The sequence below is a fragment of the Strix aluco genome, chromosome 4 (assembly GCF_031877795.1).
Source record: "Strix aluco isolate bStrAlu1 chromosome 4, bStrAlu1.hap1, whole genome shotgun sequence".
In the NCBI taxonomy this organism is placed as follows: Eukaryota; Metazoa; Chordata; class Aves; order Strigiformes; family Strigidae; genus Strix; species Strix aluco.
In genome coordinates, this window is record NC_133934.1 from 25,585,571 (window position 1) to 25,610,599 (window position 25,029).

General features: G+C 37.2%; 1 protein-coding gene across 4 annotated transcripts in view; it reads right to left on the reverse strand.

Annotated features, from left to right (window-relative positions):
• RELL1 (RELT like 1) overlaps positions 1–24,698 on the reverse strand; it is a 98,636-nt gene extending 73,938 nt beyond the window's left edge. Inside the window, exons 1-8 of one of the 4 annotated variants that reach the window (XR_012623049.1) lie at positions 24,556–24,698; positions 13,737–13,979; positions 11,847–11,918; positions 10,486–10,543; positions 7,639–7,878; positions 6,769–6,956; positions 2,989–3,238; positions 702–2,414 (exon numbers count right to left, since the gene is read on the reverse strand). Coding sequence is in view for 1 of the 4 variants with exons in the window: in XM_074822312.1 (XP_074678413.1) it covers positions 6,776–6,956; positions 7,639–7,878; positions 10,486–10,543; positions 11,847–11,918; positions 13,737–13,979; positions 24,556–24,643 (882 nt within the window). In the remaining 3 variants the exon portion in view is untranslated. Of the gene's footprint in view, positions 1–701; positions 3,239–6,768; positions 6,957–7,638; positions 7,879–10,485; positions 10,544–11,846; positions 11,919–13,736; positions 13,980–24,555 lie in introns of those variants that run through there. The other 3 variants (XR_012623048.1, XR_012623050.1, XM_074822312.1) reach the window with 3 other exon arrangements.
• Positions 24,699–25,029: the final 331 nt, after the last annotated feature.

Below are 25,029 nucleotides of genomic sequence, written 5' to 3' on the forward strand. Positions count from 1 at the left end.
GGGCCTGGAGGGATTTTTATTTTAATTCTGAATATAAACCACAGCTGTATATAAACCACTAAAACTCAAATACAGACCTCAAAACAGACCTTGTGTGATGCAGCTAGGAACATTCATAAAACGAACCAAAAAAACACCAACAGGATGGTACACTGATAATTACATCTCAACTAGCCACAACAATTTGCTTTGAGCCTCCTTCACACTATTCATACAGAAAAACTTATTTTTAATGGCATTTACAGATCACAGTAATCTGTAAACGTACACACATTATAGTATCACACAGGGACACTGGCTGAGAGGAAGCAACTGCAAAGAGCTTCCTGTCATTTTAATTTTTCATCCATACCTTATGAAAACAATTGAGAATAAAGATCATGTTGTGTATATTTTAAAAGGTCAATGTCAAATATAATAAAAAGTTACTTTCAAGGTAACAAGTCTTCAACTAATCGGATACCAGCTTGGATTAAAGCATAGATTTTCTTCTTTCCCATGTAAAACACGGAAATAATATTTGCAATTGTTCTTTCTCAAGGAAATAAAACTGCTCTGAAGTACATCACATAACAACCTAACCTTCTCACTACCTCTATAAACAAAAACTTAAGATGCAAAAAGATTGCATTATACATTAAGACTGTGCAAAGGTTAAACTTCACGCAATGGATACAGGCTTAAGGAAGTCACAAGCAAGCTTAAGAATCAATATTTTTTATTTACTGCTTGGTAGTACAAAAGTTGTATATAAACTTTTTTGTTAAAAATACATCTGATATGCAAATTTAAGAAAGGCAGACTAATATGGCAATATCCATACCCCTACAAAATAGCAGTGTAGTGTTAAATGCAATGAAACAGGCACAGTTTTTAAATCTTCTTATTGAAGTAGCAATGCACAAATTAAATTCTTGCACGCATCAGGTCTTAGAATACCTTAAGTATTTTATACAGGTAAACAATGTTTTTACATATCCAACACATTTTCATTTATTTTATTCTACATATTTCCAATGGAATCAAGATAGAAACTACTTTTAAATTAAGTAAAAAAAATACATATTTCCATTTAAACTTTCTTCCATCCTTTTGACAAACTGATTTGCAGTACTAACTGATCATGTATCAAAACACCATGTTATCAAAATGCTCCCACCCTTTTAAAAAAAAAAAAAAGCTTTTGGGACAGTCTATAACTGTGTATCTCCTTTCTGAAAATTATTTGAAACTGCTCAGTTTTGTCCAATACTCCTTTTTTCCAGTAATGTTTTATACTCATAGCTCTCAATCTCTTGGAAATTGAAAGCTAACTACTATAATCAATACTAATTAAATTCTTATAGACATATTAGCTTTTCATCCAAATAATCAAGAGATGCTTGAAGAAGAAAAAAATTCAAGAATATTAAATGTATGCCTATAAGGTGAGCTTGGTGTTTGTGTTATACTTAAATATTGAAGAGACTTCATAATCCAGGCTTAAATTAATGGGTACAGGAACAGGGATGCTAAACACTCAAGTTCCAATCCTGGCCAGTTATTTTGGGTCCTCAAGGATGGACAATTACCTCTGAAGTTATCCATTTTAAAAGGATAATAAACCATTTATTCCTTTCAGAGCCTTGGTGGGTGGTTGGTTTTTGGTTTTGCTTTTGTTTTTTTCACAAATATAGCATCAGTGAAAAGTATATACTCATAGGTCTATTCAGTACCTTGTGGATACAAGTAAAAGGAAGACCATCAGCAGCACATACTCTCAGCAAAAGTAAATAAACTTGGTATTTCCTGACAAGATGTGGGAGTATCTAATACATAAGCAAGAATATTAATTTTTCTCTTTGTACACATTGATTGTTAACGCTGCATAAACTGATAAAGAAACCTGATTCTCAGATCTGAAGGAGAAACACAGTTTAGAGCACTTGGACTAAAAGGATTTAAAAGTATTATTTGAAAACAAATCAATTTCAAAATACACACTGATTTTCACTGAGTTCATAAAGCAGATTAAGTTACTTTATAGTTCTCAGAATATAGTGCAATCTCTACTAAAATGCATTACATTAGAGCTTATATTCTTAGGCACTCAGAACAAATGTTATTTTTCAGTTTCTATTACACAGCAAAGTTTGCTGAAGTATTGCAAAGTTTTCTCTCCCAAAAACAAGTGATAAGTAGAGACAAAGAATTAACATCACAAAACCATCACTGGTATTTTTAGCAGTAAGTCACACTTAATATATGAAGGGAGTGACACTGGCTTAAGATTGTGGTGACAATGAAAACAGCTACCCTCAGTCCAACAAAGCCACTCTGAAGTACTTTAGTATATACTCCATAAATTTTTAATGCCAAATATTCCATATCCTTATCTAATGGTTGAAACATGTTGCCTTAGCTTAATAAGGAACCTGTGAATAAAAACAAAAAAGGCAAAACTATTAGGCATTCTTCAAATACAAGTGAGTAGTTACAAGAAAATGGGAGAACAAGTGGCCTTGAGGAAAGTAACCTTCCCAAGAGCTCACCCAACTGCATACAAAAAGATACTGCTTAACATAAGCTGAAGAGCAAGGGGGAGGTAAGAGGGGGAAGACAAATTAATTTAACATTTGCATATAGCTGAACCACTCTGTCCTGTGAAGTACCCTTCACAGAGTCCAAGGGATTATGTACTAAAGGCATACATGCAGATTTTGACTGACATAATTATTTCCTTGTATGTTTTGCTTGGCTACTAGCAGTTAGATTAAAAGAATATTTTCATCTTCCAAAGGTTGGCTTTTATCTTCAGCAAACACTTGTCAATTCTGGAGGGGAAGAACAGAGGAGAAAAATCCAGATGGACCAGAGAGGCGAACACAGTTTATCCACAGGGTGATCATATTACTCATAATATTGAGCTCATTAAAAATGCTTATTTAAGTAGAAAAAAAAAATTAAGATTGATAAGGCTTTTACCTTTCCTGTCCAAAAAAAACTTACATGTATTTTCTCTTTCCAAGATGAAGCCCAACATTTGGCATGAGGTCCACACAGCTCAACAGTGTTTAAGTGTCTAAATCTTACTGATTTTACTGGTAACAACCATTAAGTGCTTAACCTTGCATGGATGCCATCACAGAACTTGTAAAATACTACAGTGCCATAAATACATTTTCTTAAATAGTATGCATCTCTTGGGAATTTTCAGTTTTCTCCAAAGTGCTAGCAGACAAGCTTCTAAAAGTTCCACCTGCAAGAGAAGAAAACAATTCTAAATACAAGCCTAAATAGCAAAATTAGTTTTAGGATGAACACACCAATTTAAAAGTTAGCAGATGCTCTGAAATGGAAAAAAATGCCACAACAGCATGAAGTGATTGCTGTGCACTGCAAGTTTAGCATGTGAAATCCTAAAGGAGAGGAACTAAAAATTCAGCTGGTACTCATGAAAAGGATGGACAAACACACGACAAACTGACAAATCACATCACAACGCAAAGCACGCACAACTTTGAAAGGATACTAGGAATGGAAAATGCTACGTAGCTTCAGTGCACCAGTATCTTAAGTTTTTGTTGACCCAGTAGCTTACAATGGATGTGCAAGAGCTCAACTCAAAATTTTTACTTCAACTACCAGCTGTATATCTACCACTTTTTTTGTGTGCCACTAAAAGCATATTTTAAATAAACTTAACTGATGAAATGGAGTTTACCAAGAACATGGGCCTTGGAGACACGGAGAACACATGCTATAACTTCAAATGATGCAGCCAGACAGGCACTAAGATAAGCTGAAACACTGTAGAGGCCACTTCAAGACAATACTACAAATACGTCAGTTTAGGGGAAAAAAACCCTGAACTCAGGAGGAGCAGTGAACACAAGCAACCAGCAATATTACATCATTCAAGTACTGCCCAACTCAGGAATTCCATCTCACACAGGAACTCTCAATAACAGCAGTTAAAGTCAGGCCACAAAGTACAAATCTACTGCCTCCAAATGCTGGAACAAACCTTTTCTGGCAGCAGTTAAACATATATTTGTGTGTGGCTTTTCCCTCTACATCTGAAGATCTGAGCCAAATTGTGCAAAACTATACGCTTTTTAGCATTAATTTATTGGCTGGAGGCACAGAAGTCTTAAACGTTGCTTCTTTGTTCAGTTTTAGTAAATTAAGCTAGAATAATTTATTAAAGTCTGAAATAAGTAATTGAAGTAAAGGTCTACCTACTACCTGTTTGTATGTGAACAGCTTTTCATGGCAGTGGTCAAAAACTGATCTAGAACCATGCTAGGGAACAGTATCATAGTCTTTCAAGCAAGATCTGTTTATTTTTTATAGTACACATCAAACAGGCCTGGCTAATTTCCCAGATGATTTACAAAATAGTTCTGTTGGCCTGGAGAGACCTTTACAAGAGATTCCATGGAGCTATTTCTCTATTAGAGCATTTGTTTTCAGAAAGGGCAATACTTTAATCGTAAGGGAGATTCTACAATAAAAAGCTGCCATACATGGACATTAATTTTTTTATAGCTATAATAGTATATCTCTCTAGAGAACAGCTTATTTTTAGATTAAAGTAGTAACGGTTTAAATTTAGAGGAAAACTTTTAGGTAATTACACAGAACAGCTTTTTTATTTAGGGGAGGAAAGAACAAATTAGAAAAAAAATTGGACTACCGAACATTTTTAGAGTGATTTAAAAATTTTTTTCTTTTTTGTTAAATCAAAGCACACTGAAATTAACTTTATTTTCATATATGCCAATTTCTTTCTATTTCTAATGTTTAAAGAAAATGTAATTTGTCTGCCCTTAAGTCAAAAACCCTATTATAAACAGTCTGATCATGCTACCATTAGAGATACAGAAAATAAAAAAAAAAAAACCAGTCACAGAAGTAACAAAAAATTAGCTGGACATGAAAATGCCAATGCAGCCAGTGAAGGAAGAGGTTATCTCCTATTGCATTTAGATAATATTGATTTTTTAAAAAGGGAAGAAAGGAAAAAGAAACCACACCAACAAAAAAAAAAAAACCCTGAGCACCAGGACATAATTCTGAATCAGAAAATAACAGTACAGTTTGTCTTTCACTGACATCTGTAGATCCTTCACAGATTGCAGAGCAGCAATAAGACAGCAGCCACTAGAGAGCTATGATATGACAAAATTTGCCACAGAACAAAAAGAAAAACAAAAAACCCAAACATCCTTACAGTCTACCACCTACCTTCAAGGCAGGACCAGCTGTATTTACACTGGCTTTGACAAGCATTTGTCCAGCCTGGTCTTAGAAGTGTCCAGCAATAAAGATAAAACAGCTTATTCCAACTTCTTAATTTTTGAAAGCTGAACTCCACCTCCTTGCAAATTAACCTACTGTTTGCTTTCTTACACACTGAGCAAAAAGAATGATTTACTTCATTAACCTCCAGAGCTTTTTAAACATTTGGAAGCATATCACATCTCCAAGTCTTACTTCCTCTATGGCAACAGTTCAAAAAAATTGGGTGTAATTTAACGATGAGGCACAGAGTCCAGACAAATACACTCTGCTTAGTTCAACAGTCGTACCTGTGCTGCCAGTAAAGGTTGGGAGGAAGTACCCCATTGCATAGCAGCTCTCTACTTTGTCTCCCTTTCTAAACTGATACAATTACAGAATGTTTTCTTAATGAATAAACAACAGATATAAAGAAAAAGCCACATCTTGCACCTTGGCCTTTCAGAACTTAAGACACCCGAGGGGTTTTGGGTCTTGTTACCTTTTTAAACATACCCAATTTCCACTTATGCATTTCCCTCATATATAAAGTTACTGAGAGTTTGGAACTGGACTGAGCTGACATAACATGACTTTACCCTTCAGCATACAAAGAGTTTGGCACTGTGCACTTTGTTCACTTTCTTCAAATCCAGTGCTTTTATTTTGTCACTCCAGGGCCCATTTCTTCCCCAAGGGTCAAGATCTGTATTTTGAATCACACCTGTGTAAAATCACCTTTCCCCTTCAGATTAACAATCCGTGTCATCAGCTAGAAGCAAACCGTATTAATTTACAGGTTTTTTTTCCCCCAACATTCTTAACTGTTAAAAAAAAGTAGTCAGGTGTGCATTCCAAAACCATGCCAGACACGTTTGACATGCTTAATGGGGCACCTCAAGTAATTCACTGAAGTTTAATGACTCACAAGAAAACCCCAACCTCCTGGCTCAGTAACCTACCATAGATCCCTGCGATACGAGCATTTTCATGTGTCTCCGTTCTTATTAGCGAAAGCTCCACTGATCTATCAGAGAAGTATTTAGTAAGCAATCAACTTATACAAGCACACAGTACAGGACGGCAAGTGTAAGGAAGAAGCACTGTAGTTATTCCAGTGATGCAGCTGTCAGAAGCATTTGTTTCTTTTTGGTAATAAGCACATTGCCACTAAATCCAAACTATCATTTATTACAAAAAATTAATATGCAGATGTTTTATTTCTTGGACAAGTGATGACACCTCCGAAGCAGTTTTTATTTCAACATCTACTCTAATTACAAAGTCTAAATAAACAATTAGATAAGCATTTGGTGGGTAATTTAGCCTTTAATTTATCATTGAGTGATCAAATATGATTTTTGCAGACTTCTGTAGAAACTTTTGAAATTGAAAGAGGAGTTTTCACACAGAACCAATACATTTTCAACTTCATTTCTCATTATTGATTACCTTCACTTATTTCACAACATACCACTTTCAGTACAAGTTCCCAATGTTTGATACCTGCAGTTTACTCTGATCTTCTCCTCTCCTGCATCTCCTGTTTCACAGGCGTGGCAGGTGTTTCGCTCCCTTCCTGTTTCACAGGCGTGGCTGGCATATCACCATTGACACTCTCCACACCAGTAACAGACATCAGGCTTTTCCGTTCTTTGGAATTTGATTTGTGCTCCACTTTTGTGACTCTAAATCTGAGGTTAGCAAAAGAAAGATTCAGTTGTATTTCCCCAGAGATTAGTTAGATCATTCTCAGTACCCTGTGTATGGACAAGAACACATTTTCAGGTCCCAAGACCAAGACATCAGATCAGACACACATGTGGACCTGTCAGCTTCACTCCAGAGCAATCTTCCTTCTTATTACCTACATGTAACTTTTAATACTCACTACTGCTGAATCACACTTTCTCAGGGAATTATGGTTTAAAGCAGAATCCACAGATTGCATACTACTTCTTAGAACAGTAATTTTCTAAGACAACTACAACATAAGCTAGGAATTAAAAATAGCAAAGCAGAATGAAGTGGTTTCTATAGCTCACACTTCGTTGGGAAATATCAAATTCAGAAACAGAGGAATTTATTAATGTGCAATCCTTCTTTCTTTTTAGCCACTATCAACAGAGCAATAGCTTTGAATCTATACCCACAGTAAATCCCCATCTATTCAAATAGTTCTAAAAAAATAGTAATAATTAAAAAAAAAAAAAATCACATTTACATCTTCCAGAGATAACTTCAGCCTAATAGTAACAGGGTTACAAAAATCAATCACTGATGCTGTAACAGAGTAGAATCAATGGATATCTGATACAACATGGGCCACTGTAGTGTCCCTAAGAAAAGTATACAATAAAATGACCTAAGTCTTACCTTCCCACAGACAGGACTGTAACTTCTCCAAGACGACTTCTTCTGTGCTCTTTAGATTTGTGAGCTGGCTTTATAAAGTGCCATCGTTTGTGGCTACAACGAGTACAAACATCCTTTTCTACTACTCCTCCAACAGTATGGAAGTGATGGCCTTTGCAGCTGTGTTTAAACGGAACTGCACCAGGTGACAGAGGAGACCCTGGACTTGTTGGACTCCCAGGAGATGTAGGAGATAAAGGACTGCAGGAAAAAGTATAAAGAAAATCTAATGCTTATTATAAAATCCTGTTTCTCAAAAAGTAAAAAGGAAAAAAATATAACCTTCAGTTATGTCTAGTGAATAGCTATTTTTTTCAGGGACTGTTTGTGAGGATGTTTGGTTTAAGGTTCCCTCTCATATGATTTTTTTGCAATTAAAATCACTTCATAAATTAATTCAGTTGCAGTCATGTGCTTAAGGTAACTAACACAAAGGGCATAGGAATGAAGAAAAAAAAAATCAGGCTAAAATAGGAGAGAACAGGTTACATGAACTTATACTTATGAAGACATCTAATTAGCTGATTAAATTCACACTTGGAGAACCACAGAAAGTATTTTAGAATTGTTACAGTATCTCTAAGAACTCACAGAAAAAGAGCATAGTCCCACAATATTGTGAACAGACAAAACTGTCTACCATGAAGAGAAAAGGAATTGACAGATTGTCCAGTGTAAGTTTCAGAAAAAGCTTTTTTTTTAAAGTACCGAGAAAGAAAAAGCAGTACAACTACCAAAAGGCATTTACTGAGAATATCTAATAAAATCAATCTAATTTTCTTCTAAAACAGAAAAGCAGATTGCATAGAAACCAGAAGATGAAGATGTTCTTTTTTGGACTTCAGCATCAATTTTGACACTGTCTTGCAACACATTCTCCTAAAGCAAGCTAGAGCTCAGTGCATTAAAGGAAAAATTACTGTAGCAAAAGGTAGAACACCTTGTTTGAATAAAAAAGACAAAGACATACCAGAAGATTATATATCAGTAGCTTATTATGAAACTGGAAAGACATACAAAATGTGGTTATTGTGGTCCTGATAATATTCAGTGTTTCAAGTAGCTCCTTGGGCAACGGAATAGAAGAACAGCTGAAGGACCCATAAACTCTGGGTGACCCATAGTAACCGTAGAAGATGAGAAATTAGGATGATCATGAGAGCATGTGTGTGAAAGGCATATTCACACATACATGAATCTTATTAAAAATAATGGATGTACTGCAGTAAGGACAACACAAATATCAGTGGTTTAACAGAAAAACTTTACAAACCCAGATTAAAAAGCAACTAGACAGATGATCATTCTTCACAAAAAGGTGAAGATCACAAGCTGAATATGAATCATTATGATGATGTTGCTTAAAAAGGACAAATTTCACAGTGGAAATAACAGAAGTATAACCTGTGAACCTAAAGTTACATTACTCAGCATTAATCATGCCTCAGCTGATCGTTCCATCCAGTTTTAGAAATGTTATTTCAAGAAAAATACTAACAAACTGAAGAGACTCCAAAGGAGAACAGAAAGAACAAAATAAAGAAATAAAGCATGCCATAAAAGACTGGAGTTACTTGGATGCTTATTTTCAAAACAAAAATATTGACAGGAGGAATTTAATGGTCTTCAAATAAATAAGAAAATGCTATTAAGTGAAATAAAATCTGTTCAACATCTGAAGCAAAGACAGAAAGTAATGTCTTTAAGTGGCAGAAGTACAGATTTTACTTAGCCATTACTATTCCTATTGTTAGGAAGCATTTCACAGTGCACTGAACTTACGAAGAAATACACTGGATTTGCATTTGAGTTACTAAAGCTTTAGGAGTACCTGAGAGAAATGACTGAAGAGAAAACAATAATTTTTCCTTCTCCTTTTTGTATTTTAATTCACCACTGACATAATAGTCTAAAACTCCCAAAATAACACCACACATGCCTATGCAAAAAGATTTAGTTAAATTTCAAATATTTCTGCTGCACCATAAAAGTTGAAAAATAGTTCCTATACTTAAGAACTGCTTTCATAAGTTCATTTTTTTTTCTTCAATAACCAAGCCTCTCATCACTAAAGCAAGTGATAAACAGTTGCATACCCAACTCCTTGTTTTGCTAAAACTATACACTCCCACTTCTTTTATTAGTGACACAGTACTACTTGAACCTTCATCATCTTTGCCTTGAATATGAACACATGGTTACATACGAAGAGTATTTAGAGTACTACAGATATAGTTTAAAGATATTATGTACAGATATAAGTACTTTTACACAAATGATGCATCTGCAATTCAAGGGCTGAACTACTTCCTTTACATAGTTCTCTAAATAGGTGTGTAGTGAAACAAATAAGAGCTAAGTCAGCCGATCCATATTACCACAATTATAAAGAAAAAAGTAAACCAGAAGGAGACATAGAAAGAGGTGTCTATTTTATGTTAGCATCCATACAAATGAAACAAGTGCTGCTTCTGTTCTTTCAAGTCAGAGTAGCTTTGGACTAAGCCAACTTGGAAGTAGCTTCACCCTAAAGTAAACAACTATTTGCAGCCTCTGTAAATCTTTAGCCCAAAAAGCAGTAACTCTATCACACACTTAAAACACTTAACCAGAAGAGCCAGATACTAGCCCTGAGCATACATTAAAATTTAGTGACTCAGACACCACGAGGAAATCAAAGTAGTATTCTCTTAGCTGATAACTCAAAGAAGTGATGTAGCTTTAAAAGTGCTCAGGAAATAAAAATCCTTTGAAAGGGTACAGTTTTAGTTGCCTCAGGAAACATGCATTAAAAAGACGAGTAATTACCTTTCAGGTTCAAAGACACTGCTATCTGCTACCATGGCCTTTAACACATCAGCATTTGCTGCAATGAGAATAAATAGAATTCTTCAAAAGTGTACGGTTCTAACTTTAGGAAAAACAAACAGCAAAATTAAAGGTCCTCAAAGAAATTTCATCTAAAAGACACATGACTGCATTATGTATATCTCCAAAAAGGCATGAGAACATTATGCAAAAAAAAATGTTAATATAATTCTATGGTATTTTCTTACATGAGCTACTAAAATTACAGTTCAGGTTGCACTGAAAGCTCTGCCCCAGTACAAGACACATAACGTAGCCATCTGCACAACACTCCCAAACAAGATCTCTGAAAATTTTAAAACATCCATTTGACCACAGAGTATCATCATCTCACATGTATAAAGAAAACTATTGGTTTTAATCTGAAGTTAAGTGAGCCCTACAAAATGCAAATTAATTATCAGCCAAGAACTACTGATTGCTCACATATTCTAAAAACTACACAGGGTACTTATTCCCAATCTCGAGAAAAAATGCACAAGCTTTTCAAAGTCCTAACAGTTAAGGAAAAAAAAAACCCACACCAAAAAAACCCACAAACACACCCAAAAATACAACTCTTCCAGGCCTGATCTTCATTCAGAAGTAACTCAAAGCCAGGTCAATGCTTAGGAAAACTTCGATTTATACAAATGTAAAATTAAAAGGCTAAAGGTTCCTGTATTATAAAAACATACAGACTCTTAAATGTTTCTTTTACTGGGCAAATACATTCTGAATTAACCAAACATTCTATGGGCTGCTTAACCATGAGTTCTTTTTCAGTCATATCTTCTTCTTTATCCTTTACTTTGCACACACAGTGCATGAAAATACCATGTCCCAAACTTAACCTTAGTGCTAACCTACCCTATTGTCTCAATTATGCACAAACCTTTCATCAGATAACAGCTGCAAGAATCATTTCAAGACAAAAAGTTTAATCTGCTCAAAACAAAAATTTTGCATGCTCTAAACACTGCCATTATGAAAGTAACCTTGAGCTTTTATTTCACAAACAAAAGGATGAACCAAAAAAAAAAAGAACGCCCAAATAGTTAAAATTCCAAGAAATACATGAAGCAAACTTACCAATGCATGAAGCAAACTTACCATACAAAGTGATTTTCAGGTAAGTGAAAAACTTCCCTATTTTGTTTGAAGTTACTGCCTTTTGAAGGCAATCTCCAAGAGTTAAGTATGTACAAAATGGTTATTACATGAATACATATGAACATCCCACACTTGATAATATCGGAAAACACAATTTGTTACAGAACACCATCACAAAGGCTCATAACTTCAATATCACAATACTATACCTTCATTTTTCATAATATAGTTAACAATTTGTCCCACAGTGTCGCTATTCTCATGTATGGTTTCATTCATTTCTGTGCAAGGAAATAAATATGTTGTCAGTATCTTGGCCTTCCAAATCAAGAATTGAGCTATTTTAAAACAAAGCAAAAACAAAAAAACCCAAGCCAGAACAAAAATAAAACACACACCAGAAGAAGTTACATTAAAAAAAGGCAAGATCTATTGTCATTTTGGAGGGAAAGCTTAGTTACGACATTTTAGTCCTTATTTTGGAAATAAGCCAAACAAGTTGATGGAACCTACACATCAGCTCTAACATATTCATCTAAGACTTGAATCAACTCAGTATGTTCACAAGCGTATGTCAAAATTCCTTCTCTAGCTAGTAAGGAGTAGACAAACAAGAGAGCAGTATTTCTAATCCTAACAACTGGGAAGTGTGGGAAAGAAGCAAAAAAAGAAAAAACAAACAAAAATATCATTAAGCTGTTTCAAGTCACTATTTTAAAATAGGTATTATCAGTTTCTAGTATAAGAGGGATTCAATTTAAGCTTTTCACCACATCTACAAGAAGATAATTTTTTTTTTAATTAAAAAAATTATCATATGACTACAAGAGCAAGGGATTTAAGAAAGAAACCTCATGACTATACTTAATACTTTCATAATCGATTGCACCCATTATAACAATAGTGGAAGCTTCCCCAGAATAACCTCAGAAGGCAGAGAAAGATCCAGGAGAGAAACAGAACAATGAAGAGGCACAGCTCTGCCCTTCCCTAATAATTGTTATGACTAGCTTTATTTAAAAAAAAAAAAAAAAACCAAACACAGGATTGAGACAAGTTTGATAGAGACAAATTTAGGGTTTCACTTAAGTAGTAAATTAGGGGCTTCTCCATCTCTGTACCCATGCTTCATCTTCATCCTAATACCTGCAACTTTGCAATGCAACTTAGACACAGCTACTTTGCCAAACTAAGACCTAAAAGTTGTCCCCCTTTCATTACCACTCAGATCAGATAGTCCCACTCACTGCGTACATGCCCCAGGCAGTAAATGCTTAAGACCATACTGACACATCATTACTGCACCACATGGCTCTACCCTTACCACAGAGCCACTGTAATCTGCACTTATTATGAACCTACTGACAGTAATTAATTGGGAGAAAGGAAGAGGCTCAAAGTATTTACAAGTGACCTGGCCCTTGTATTTACTTAGCCAAGTGCTATACTGGGTTACTATAGCTGTTCCAAAGTAATAACACTCATTTGGGGTTTTTTTCAAGTAAGAGTAGATGGAAATAAGGAACCATAAAAACAAAGAGCACAAACAAACAAGCATTAGAACAACAACAAAGGTCGTTAAAGATTTAAGAAAAAATTGTAAGCTATGCACATTACATAGAACAGAGACAGACAGACAAAGGCTCAGTTCTATAATGAGAGGGGAGATGAGAATGACAGCACAACAGGAACAAATCAAAATTGCTAAAAATAAAACCAAGATTTTAGGCTTTCAATGGCAGCTTTTTGTCACTCCTCAGAATTCTGTATAAAACTACTTTGTTGCTAACAGCATGTGGAATGCAGAACAGAGACCTGGTGACTCCAACTGCCGTGTATAGTTGCAAACAAATATACTGGATACTTTGATCCTCCTGTAAGCTCGTAATTGATGTTAGAGGATGTGCATGAGAGACTGGAACACTCCTAGCTTTGACTGGCAAAGATCAAAACCCAACAGACATATAATGGCAATAAAAATATTTTCTTAATATTGTTTTGAGGACAAATATAGACAGAGAAATGATAGAAGTCTCACATTATTCCATAGTATTGCAATGCACAGAAATAGGAAGTTGTTTATTAGACTTGTTGATTACCTATTTTTTCATCAAGTTTTTCTTCTTCTACTTGTTCAGCCTCTGTTGTACAACGATATCCTTTTTTCTTAAGGACATGACAGATGAGGATCCCCAGGAGACCCATGATGAAGAAAACAGGAACCAATGCAAAGGCAATATACTCTAGGTGTTCAGTCTTGCCATCATTGCCATCAGTTTTAGTTGTTGAGGTAGTTGTCTGTAAGCTATAGCTTGACAATACCTGGAGAAACTCCCTATTAACTACATAAACAAACAAACACAGTTGTTATTATTATACACTGTAAATCACTTCAAAGCATTTAGAAAATTACAAGCATGACCAGATCCCCATAGCATCAATGTGATGTACCTTCTGTGATGACTTGAATGGACAACACACGCTCTACTGGCTGAGAACTCACACCCGTAACAGTAGATATCCCCTCTTCATAAAATGATTACAAAACATCCAACATACAAAAAAACCCACATGATACTTCAATACAACAGTGAAGAACAAACAATATTCCAGCCTGATGGGCTTGGTATCTCAACAAGAGGGCCTGCATATTTCACTGAAGAAAAACACCACCATTGCTCTTTGTTCCCACCAGTGAGGAAAATGCCACATCATTCCTCCAGTCCTAAGTTCATGCAAAATTGCTAAAAAAACCCAATCTATGGATCCTTCCCTAAAATGAGAGTACATCCAGGATTTAGTATTGATCCTTGCAAAGAAAAAGTATCAGGTGTGAGAGAAATAGCCTTGATATTTTCTTAACAGTGGGATTTCACAGCACAGAAGAAAAAACATTTACCCTCTACTCATCAGCATAAGGTGGGCTCATTCTTCACTTGTTTAAGATTTGGAAACCATTTTGTATTTAAACTTGAAACAGGATGGAAAGAGGCTTTTCTTTTTGTTTGTAAGAATTTAAGTTGCAGCATATGCACACACTAACTCCACACCCACAATTAAGCATTTTTGTTTCAATTAAGCTCTGAATTTAGCAGATATTTCATGTTACAGATCAGGCTTTTGAATGATCAAAATTATAGAACACTTAGAACGGACCTCTGAAGTTCATTAGTCCAATTGCTGCTAAAAGCGAGTCTGATTAGATCAGGTTGCCCAGGTAAGCTCCATCTGAAGGATGGACACTCAACATTTCCAGGCAACCTGTTCCAATATTTGCCCACTTCTATGGCCAACGTACACAGATAAATTAAATTCTCAGTACCTTCTCACTGATCAAATATACAAGTTCAACTGTTCAGTTAAATCCCAAAATACATGTTCACATACTCAAAATTCCCTCTGAGCCTCTGGAGTTTATACACACTCCTCGCCCCACATAATAAAGATGTAAATATAACTCTTTCAACATGCAAGAATATTCCTGCATTCCTATTCTCTATTTTTCTCCTCCACTTAAGCTGAAAACAATTGTTTGGAATAGGGAAGAATGACAACAAAAAAGACCAATAAAAAAAGTCTAGCACTATTTCAAGATATTTTCCATCTACTTGTACTAAAATGGACAAGGCAATTCAGTGTTGTTCCATTAATCAAACTGATTGAAGGAATGAAGAGTCATCAGAAAGCCATTTACATGACAGTGACACTTTCACAATAAATGTCCAGAACAATCAAATCCCTTCCTTAAAAAAAGCAAACAACGAACCAAAAAAAGAAGGTTCCAGAAAACTGCTGAAAGACTTACTCCAAACACCTCAACTGTATTGGCTGTATAACTAAGTTGTATTTGAAAAATAACACTAAGGTGACAGGTAGCTAAAAAAAGATTTTTAAAAGTAGTTAGGTATTTACCTTAGATTTCTTTATCTCAAAACACTAAACCTTTTTATTTTTAAATTATGTCTGAATTTTTCAGGACATTCTTGAATTGTCAGTTCAGTAGTAGGTAATAACACCAGACTTGCACAAAGTGAAAAAACGTCGGAAATTCTTTGAAATAATAATCGATAAAACCGCAATTAGCAAAAAGAAAAAAAGATGTGTTAAGAATTTATCTAAACTAATTTTGTAGACAATAGTAGAAATGCAGAAAAATGAAAAGAAATGCAAAAAACCAACTGAATATATCACGAGGCTAAACGTTAAAACAAAATCTCAGGATGTTTGTTTTGGACAAAGCCAGATGGACTAGCCTGCTCCCAAAACCAAAAGAGAAAGCTATTCACTTTTAAGAGAGGCCAGCAATCCTACAGATAACCGTATGCAGAATTTACTAGATAAGTAACCTTTAGAATCACAGAATTGTCTAGGTTGGAAAAGACCTTGAAGATCATCCAGTCCAACCATCAACCCAACATTAACAGTCCCCAACTACACCATATCCCTCAGCACTATGTCGACCCGACTCTTAAACACCTCCAGGGATGGGGACTCCACCACCTCCCTGGGCAGCCCATTCCAACACCTAACAACCTGTTCTGTAAAGAAATGCTTCCTAATATCCAGTCTAAACCTTCCCTGGCACAACTTGAGGCCATTCCCTCTTGTCCTATCGCTTGTTACTTGGTTAAAGAGACTCATCCCCAGCTCTCTGCAACCTCCTTTCAGGTAGTTGTAGAGGGCGATGAGGTCTCCCCTCAGCCTCCTCTTCTCCAGACTAAACAACCCCAGTTCCCTCAGTCGCTCCTCATACGACCTGTGCTCCAGACCCTTCACCAGCTTCGGTGCCCTCCTTTGGACACAGAAGCTTTAGCTTGTGCCCAAGTAGGAATTGAACAAGATATAGAATTTAACACTTTAAGGCTGCAGTTGTTTTACACTACAAGGAAACTAAAGACAGGAAAGGGTAACGGACACAATCATATAACTGAGAAAGTTGATCTTACATACAGTTTATTTGCTTTCTAAGAACTTATAATTCATGTTTTAATATAACAAAATAAAATAGTTATACGTTTTAAAAAATTTTTGCTAACTCATCAGGTAGCAACAGCTACCAAGTCCCCCACTTAATCACACAAAATAGCTTAATTTATTTCCCACACAGCAGGAAAGCCATCACATCAGAGAAGTATTGTTTTGATGACTAGAACATCTCAGAATCTAAGAAATCCAACTTAAACAGTATAGAACACAAGCTCAGAAGGGTATTAATAATTAAGCACCCTTCATGTTCAAATATAACACAAAAATAGGCAGACGCTTTGGATTTTGCTGCACATTATTCATTTTAAGAAGGAATGGGAAAGGCCTACTACACTAAGACATCCACAGCCACTTACTAGTCAAGCTAACAGGTGGAAGGGCCACAAAATTAATCCAACTCAACTTTTCAAGTTTTCTAACTCTCTTTGTGGCAAGAGTGACAGGCATTGCCCAAACAAATAACATATCTTTTCTCCATAACCGTGGTAGGTAATTCCCTCTTCAAACCTAGAGAGTAAGTGGGCCATATTGCACAGCTAAAGGCCCACACTTCAGACTCTGAAGCTGTGGTTCATTACAATTTCTTCAGATGCTCCAGTAGCTTTAAGAGGTCCCCTCCCCTTCAGTTCTCTGCTCCCCCACTGGCTGTGCACCTGACAGACTGTAGCCCTGAAAACTGAATATTCTGTAGCACAGATTAGTCCACTAATTGGATTGTGATTTAAAGAGATTTTGAGCTAGGCAGGAAAACAAAGTATTTTTTTCATTTTAAAAATACTTTATGAAACATAGATACTTCAACATACCAGCCTACATAGTTAGGCCTATATGATTTTTCTTCAGTTGTCCTTAGATACCTAAAACTCTAATTCTTGCATTAAAATTCAACAAGATACAAACAACTTTGCGAGGTATTTTGCCTATTACTAGTAAAACATTAAATCAATAATATTTCTATATATACATAATTTACACAAAGCCCACAAACTGTTTGATGCCATTCATTTTATTTTCAGAGATATAAAAATTCACCAAAAGCAAACCAAAAATATCCCAGAAGAAATTAATTAGCTGGTTCAGATACTTGGTACTGTGTAACCTTACAAGCAGAGCAAAGCACTCAGCTTTCATTATCAAACACCCTACACATATCAAGTAGTTTGCCCTCAAAAACCTCAGCAGTTATGACATAATGCAAGACCAAGGCTTGCCTAGCTAATGAGCAATATATTTTATGTCCCTAGTCATAGCTACATCATTCATTGTACGTTCCCTATTCCTCTCTTCCAGAGGCATATTATGCTTATTAACAGACTGTTGATAGTCTACCTCATTCTCATGATGTATGATGTTGCTTCACAATGGTTCTTAATGACAAGTTCAAGCCATAGCCGCCATCTTTGACTCAAATCAATTCCTATGGAAATTCATTTGCTTTGGTGTTTTGCTGTCCTAGCATTTTTATATACCTGTCATTGTATACAAGTCTAGATATCAAAATTACTTGAAGCTGTGATCTAAATAAAAAGATTTAGGGGCAGTATTCAGCGCATTTAAAGCGATGCTTAAACTGCAGATCACAGATTGCATTTATGCTACTAACTCAGATCCCATGTACTTGTTTGCTTCAAAATGAATTATGTTAGGTATTGACCTTGAATATTGTCCCTCCTTACGGACAGTCAGCCTCAGACAAGCCTTTTACACTTGTTCTAATCACTACTACTCTGACACAAAGATAGTGTTCTTCTATCTCAGCATCAACTCAAGAAAATTTTACAGCACCTTCAGGAAACAATATAGGAGGAAAAAAGTTAGCACATTAATGAAAAAGTGTCATCCTTCATTAAATTGCAGTTTTTACATGGCCTAGACATATCTATTAACATTCTAGTTAAACACTGTATTCCTCCCATATTAGTAAAATAATGTTTGACCACAAAAATATTCCAAGACTACAATGTCTTGAAGGCTAAAGCTGGAGCAGACCACATAAGCAAAGGTATTGCTCTGCAATAGATTTTCTTTCCCCTTAAGGTTTTATAAACTCACAGGAAAGAGACCTTAGAGAGATCATCCCATTGTCAAAAAGCAGGATTAACTGTATCAAGACAACTATCTGCCAAGCATAGCTAAAGATCCTACAAAGGTAATAGCTTGCCCTCCACACCTATTTTCTTTCTCATTGCAAATGGAGGGTCAGAACAATTCCTCCTTTAATACCTACTACCACATATCAGATTCTGCTTGCACTGAGTTACAGAATTACTCTTCCTTGGTTTTAGCTGCATGTACTTGAAAAGATTTCATACTAGGACGTCCCGAATATGAGCCCGTTATCTCAAAGCTTTGCCTTGAGTATTGATCCAAATAGATAATTCTCAAACTTTTTCATAAAGCACATAAGAAATCTCTAGACAGATTTAATATTGCTTAAAGAACAACTCAGATTCTCGAAAAATAATTCCTTTTTATAACAAAGATCAAACCTGTTTAGTTGTTATATACGCAATACAAAATTCATCATTAAAATAATGCATTATATTTTTCTACATCTCCTATACTAAACTTAAGCATAATCTACATCTAGCCGATTACTTCAAGCACATTCCAGTTTTTTTATTGTTTAATTTACAGAAAGTAGACCACAAACAATGACATAATCTTCTCTCTGCTCCACTGATAAAGAATTTGGTTATTCTAGATTTTGCCCATTACACCCATGCTATTTATTTCTTACAGCATGCCTTTTAAAGAACTTTGCTTCCATTTCATGAATTTGATTGTTCTAGCAATCTACCTGCTACAAATAAGTACATACGTATTCACTATCTTCTTCTCCATAAAGTTCAAGGAGTTACATGATTTCCTGCTTTCAGGCACAAAAATGAAGTGCAGCTAACAATCTCACAGTATACAGAAACAAACTATTGTTGACCTTAATGTTAATTAATATTTAAAGAAATTAAATACAATCAATGTACAGCCTATTGAAGTACAAGACAAATGAAATATTCAGATATGGCATATGATCTGCTCAAACATGTCAGAGAAGCATAGATAGAAAACACATCTCAGTAGCAACATCAGCTTGTGCATTTCTCCCCCTCCTCACCATTAATGTGACAGTTCACCCATCTGTGGAAAATGAGCAATCACTTAAGGTTCAAAATAATTTAGACAGAGTATGGTTTACTTGGGTGGTTTTTTGGTTCTTTTTTGTTTGTTTGGGTTTTGGTTTTTTTTCTTCTTTTTCTTTCTTTCATTCCTGGATCACTTCCAGTTCAATTCACCATGTGGACCTACACACTGTTTAAAAGGCATAATCAAAGGACTGCTTAAGCTGGCAATGCGACCAGGAGGAATAGTCAGGCAGCTGTGACCTCCTTTCACCCTGCAAGGAAGAGGCACTAGCGATCATACCTAGTGCTTCATCCTCTCCTGGGTCTAGGGGAAGTACACTTTGAACTGCATTAAACTATGACACTTCCTACCTCTAGGCCGGACTTCTAAGGTGGATGGATGTATGCTTTGACTTAAACTATTCATTTTAAGTAACATTTAAAGTAAAACTTTTTTGATTTTAAATTACCCACTTTTAAATTCAGGCATAAAAATAAAAGAACTTGCTTATTAATTTTCTAAACACACACTAAATACCTCATTCTCAAGAATTTAAGAAAACTAACTTTATTTTTAAAAACTTCCTAAGGTAAAGGAGTGTTAGTGAAATTAACTAAATGCCAAAAATTACCACCTTATGTCCCTTGACATTTCAGAAGTAATTAATATTTTCTTAAAAGAAAGAAGCTCTAAATCAGCTATTTACTTTCACTCAGCACATTCAACTTATTTAGATATAAAATAAAGCATTGCACTAGAGCTGAAGTAGATTTCTGTTATCAAAGTCTAATTTCATTTTTTAGATTCTTAATTCAAATGCTTAGCAGTGAATTTGTTTAAAACTGTGATGGTAATTATGTACTTTTTAATACAGGGGGTTAGTTATTTTAATAATAGTAAATTTAGAACAGTTTGCTGCAACTTCAAATTAAATATACTTTTAAAGAGTTATCTGATTTAAACAGTATTTATCTATTCTGGACACTCCAGTGAAATTGCCTTTGCATAACTACACAGATGAAATAACAAGCAATTTCAATCACAAGTCAAAATATATCACTGCCCAAAACAGACACACACAAAGGTATTTAGGAAACGTTTGGGCTTCTTTGCCTTATAGTAGGGTGGTAGCTACAGAAGACACCAGGCAAATTAGAAAAGGCAGCAAAGAACAGGTTAAAAAAAAGTTTATTTTCTAGAGAAAAAAACTCTTAAGTGAAGAAAACCTATTCCCTACCATTTGCTGCATCCATTGTTCAAGGAAATTGTACTTTAGGGAATACCCTTAAACTGAGTAACAAAGGAAAAACACCTATCATCGAAGAGGAACATTCAACAAGTTTGTGAATTCCGCTTAATTTCTAGCTTCCTTGTAGTAATCAGAACCTACACCAGAAGTGAAATAAGCAGGAAGTCTGATGAGAAAAAGGAAGCCACATGATGAAAGAACACACTGACAACCAGTAACAGTACTGCTAATTGCCTTAGAGGTTAAGCAAGGTTAAGGTTTTCTGTTAAGAACAGATCTCAAAACCTTCATTAGATTTGTCAAAACCGGTATCCCAAAAAATGAGAAGGATCAACGACATTTCTTTAAATCTTGTTCTAACTGCACCTACTTTGACAACACTAATAGTACGATCAAGTCTCAGGGCTCACCTACATGAACATAATACCTAGCAGTGTCCTTACTACCCAACATTCTATTCAAAACCATAAAACTGCAAGTCTTTTATAGTACCTCAAGCTGGAGCCTGCTAAGAGTCCTTAAATTAGAGACCGAGTCTTTGGGTCACTGAAGTCACCACAAAAATTGTGATTGTGGGCTTTCTACGCTGAACTCTTCAGAGATAAGTCTCTGTCCTGATGAGTTCTTTCCTAAATCCCTATTTATTTCTCAATTACATGCCCTATCAACACTTTCAGTAAGTTGTCTCCAAAAAGTTTTAGGCAAGCTTCCCTGAAAGCCTGGGGGTGGGGTGGGGATTCAGAGAGGAGACACCTCCTATGTAAGGATGGGGCCTATTAATGGCGAACACTGTATAATGCACATAACCCTTAACAATTTTAAACCATTGCAATTTCTACACTCCCAGATAGAGCTTGTTAGGAACCAAAAAGGAAGACCAAACCTAATAAATCATCTTGTCAGTCACCCAGCCAATCCAATTAATCTCACCATGAAGGCATCTTGACATTATTAAGAATTCAATGAGAAAAACAAGAAGAGTATCTAGAGCAGTTTCGTCCTGTTGAGAAAAGGAAAAATTGCAATATGAAGGGCAGTAACAGAGACTCAGTCCATTCGTTGTGCGTGACACAATAAGCCGTTGACAATGCTGCAGAAACATGTACAGAGACAAAAAGCTCATGTTTCACTGTTTACCAGTGTTAAAACTGCAGCACTTACGGTTTAATTGCTTTGGTCACTACTCATGCAGCACATAGCTTCTACTGTAAAAATACACAGAACTGGTGCTTTGCATTTCTGTCGGAAAATTTTTCCTCAAATTTCAGTTTTCAAATAAAATATGCACTGCATGCAGCTACCACGTGCATTTAATAAAGCACTCTTCACCAGTTTGGCTGTTCAGAAAAAAAAAAAATAAAAAAATCCTTCCTGGACAGACCAGATATTTAAAAGTATTCCATATCATGGGTAAATTTACAGATGCAAGCAGCATCCAGAAAGCAGCATTAAATCAATGCTACCAAACACATCATGTCAATACATGTATGCAAACAAACATCCACTCTAGTTAAGTCAAAAGTCAATTTTAACCAAAACCAGTGTATCTCCTGTGTAAAGATATAGCAGATAAACTGACAGAAAGCATTTGGCAATCTCAAAGGAAGGAGAAAATTTTTTCATAGCTTTCGTATTTCCTGCTAGACTTGCCAACTTTTAGCTTTCATAAGTACAATCCTATTCATCTAGATATACCAAATTACTGCTATCATTATTAAATCCTACCAATGCACATGACATACTAACAGTCCTCCAGCATCACTGCCTTCAAGCTCAATAAACCAATCCTGAGTATAAGTATTTGTAAAAAGTCAGTATAAGACTATGCATACACATCCTTTGGTTTACTAAAACATGTTTATACTCTCTCCAAGATGCCTGTAGTAGGCAAACTGTATAATAATCCTGACATGTAGAAACATGCAGTAATATGCCGAAGTAACAACCATCAAAGAGCAAATTAATTTTTTATCCATTAAAAAATATTTTACACTAAAGCAACTGAGAAGAGAGGAAAAAAAGATGGTCACAATCAAGAAGAGAAGAAAAATCCACAATTCCTCTCCTCCTATCTGTATACAAAACCTGAAAAAAAGAATTAGGGCCTTGAAAAGCACTAGCTACCAGTCAATACAAATTTGAAATTCAAGATGCTTAAACTCTTTCAGTGAAATCAGTTAGCTGGGAAAAAATAAAAGGTCTGCTAATACTAGCATCTTTAGCACCATTTTATTGGCCCCAGTTGTGCTTAGCAGTACTTCTTTCTTTCTGCTCTCCTGAAGAGAAGGATGGACTGGATGACAAGCCTTCCATTCCTCTTTCATTCAGAAAACAAATACCAAGCTGGCCTGCACCAAGTAATAATTACAGATGTACAAAAGTAAGTACAGAAAGACTAGAAACATCTATTGCTTAATTTTACGCTAATAAGCATGCCCATGTTAACCATTTCCACTAAGCTTAAAGTTTATTCTCAGACAAGCTGGTACACTCTTATCAATGTCATACCACCTAAAGGTAATAAAGCTGCTCAAGTTGAAAAATCACACCAGGTAAAAATGATCAACAGCTTAAACACAGATGTTTGAGAAGCATAAACAACACACACACAAAAAAAAAAACCCCTCCAGGCTACAGAGGCAACAAAATCAGTTTTGAGATTATTAGTAGCATAACACTTGGAGTTAGATATAAACAAAGAAAATGTCATTTAAAACCAACTTCCTCTGGCGCTTGTACGTGTGCGGGTGTTCTCCAGAGATCTCAGGAGTTACAGTCAACGGAATTTCCAAAACCTAAACGCGAAGCCAAGTTTGATCTCACAACAGATGGCGAAGTAAGAGCGATTCTTTGATGCATTTCTATCTTGTGAGACATCGGATTGCAGATTAAAGTGAAATCAACTACGGAGCAGTTATCAGACTCGAGTTTGTACAGCTCATACGAGGATTTTCTTTTTTTTTTGCTGCAACTCATGGCCACACATGACTAAATTAACAGTCGGGCCTGTCGCGACACGAAGAACCGTTTTATGGCACTGGCCCGGGGAGCGCAGCCCGCAGCGGTGCTCCCAGCCCGCCCGAGCGGGAACTCGGCGGCCCCGCTCCCGCCCCCGCCGGCCGCGCTCCGCTGACAGGCGGGAGAAGTTTCAGCCGCTGCCGCCGCGGAGCCTCGACCTCCTCCCCGCTCGCTCCGCCCGGGGGCCCGGGGGCCGGCGCGGAGGGGGAACGTGCCCCGCTCCTCCTACTCTCCAGCGGCCCGCGGCAAAGGGACTCGAACAGCGGGTACCCGCGGGTCCCCCCGAGTTACCCGCTGCGGCCCCGCCGCGGTGGGGGGGAGGCGCCCGGGGGAGAAGCAGCGGGGTCAGCCCCGACACCCGAGCGGCGGGAAAGGCCGGCGGGGTCCGGCGGCTCCCGCTCCCCGCCGAGGTCACGGCCGGCGGCGGGAGCCCGGGGGGAGGCTCCAGGGCCGCCGGCGGGGAGCGAGGGGGTCCCGCCTTGAAGCTTCCCCTCTGACAGAACTCCCGCCCGCGGCGAAGGACCGAGACCGCAGCGACCCACCGAGAGCGGAGCGGTTGCCCAGCCAGGCAGCCGTCGGGCCCAGCGAGGGAGCAGTCGGCGGGGTCCCGCCCGTCGCTGGCGGAGCCATGCCCGCGCTGCCTCCGCGCTGGCAGCCGCTGCTGCCGCCGCCCGGCCCGGCTCGGCCCGGCCCAGCCCACCGCCGGAGAGGCGCGCCCTGCCCGCACGGCGCCTGCGCGGAGCCGCCGGCCCAGGGCGGTGCCGCGCCGCGGCGTCCCGCCCTCCGTGAGGGAGGGCTGTAGGGAAAACAGGCTGGGCGGCGGGAAACGGCTGCACGCGGGGGGCCCTGGCCTGGCGTTGGCGAAGGGGGTGGGTGTTGCTTACGCGCTGCTGTGGGGATTTTTCCGAGGTGGTCCCCCACCCCCAGCAGCAGTTTAATATTGCAGCTCCTAGACATGGTTTTCTGAGCCCGGCCAGCCCCCAGCCTCAGCCCGGGAAGCTGGGGTGCAGCGGGGA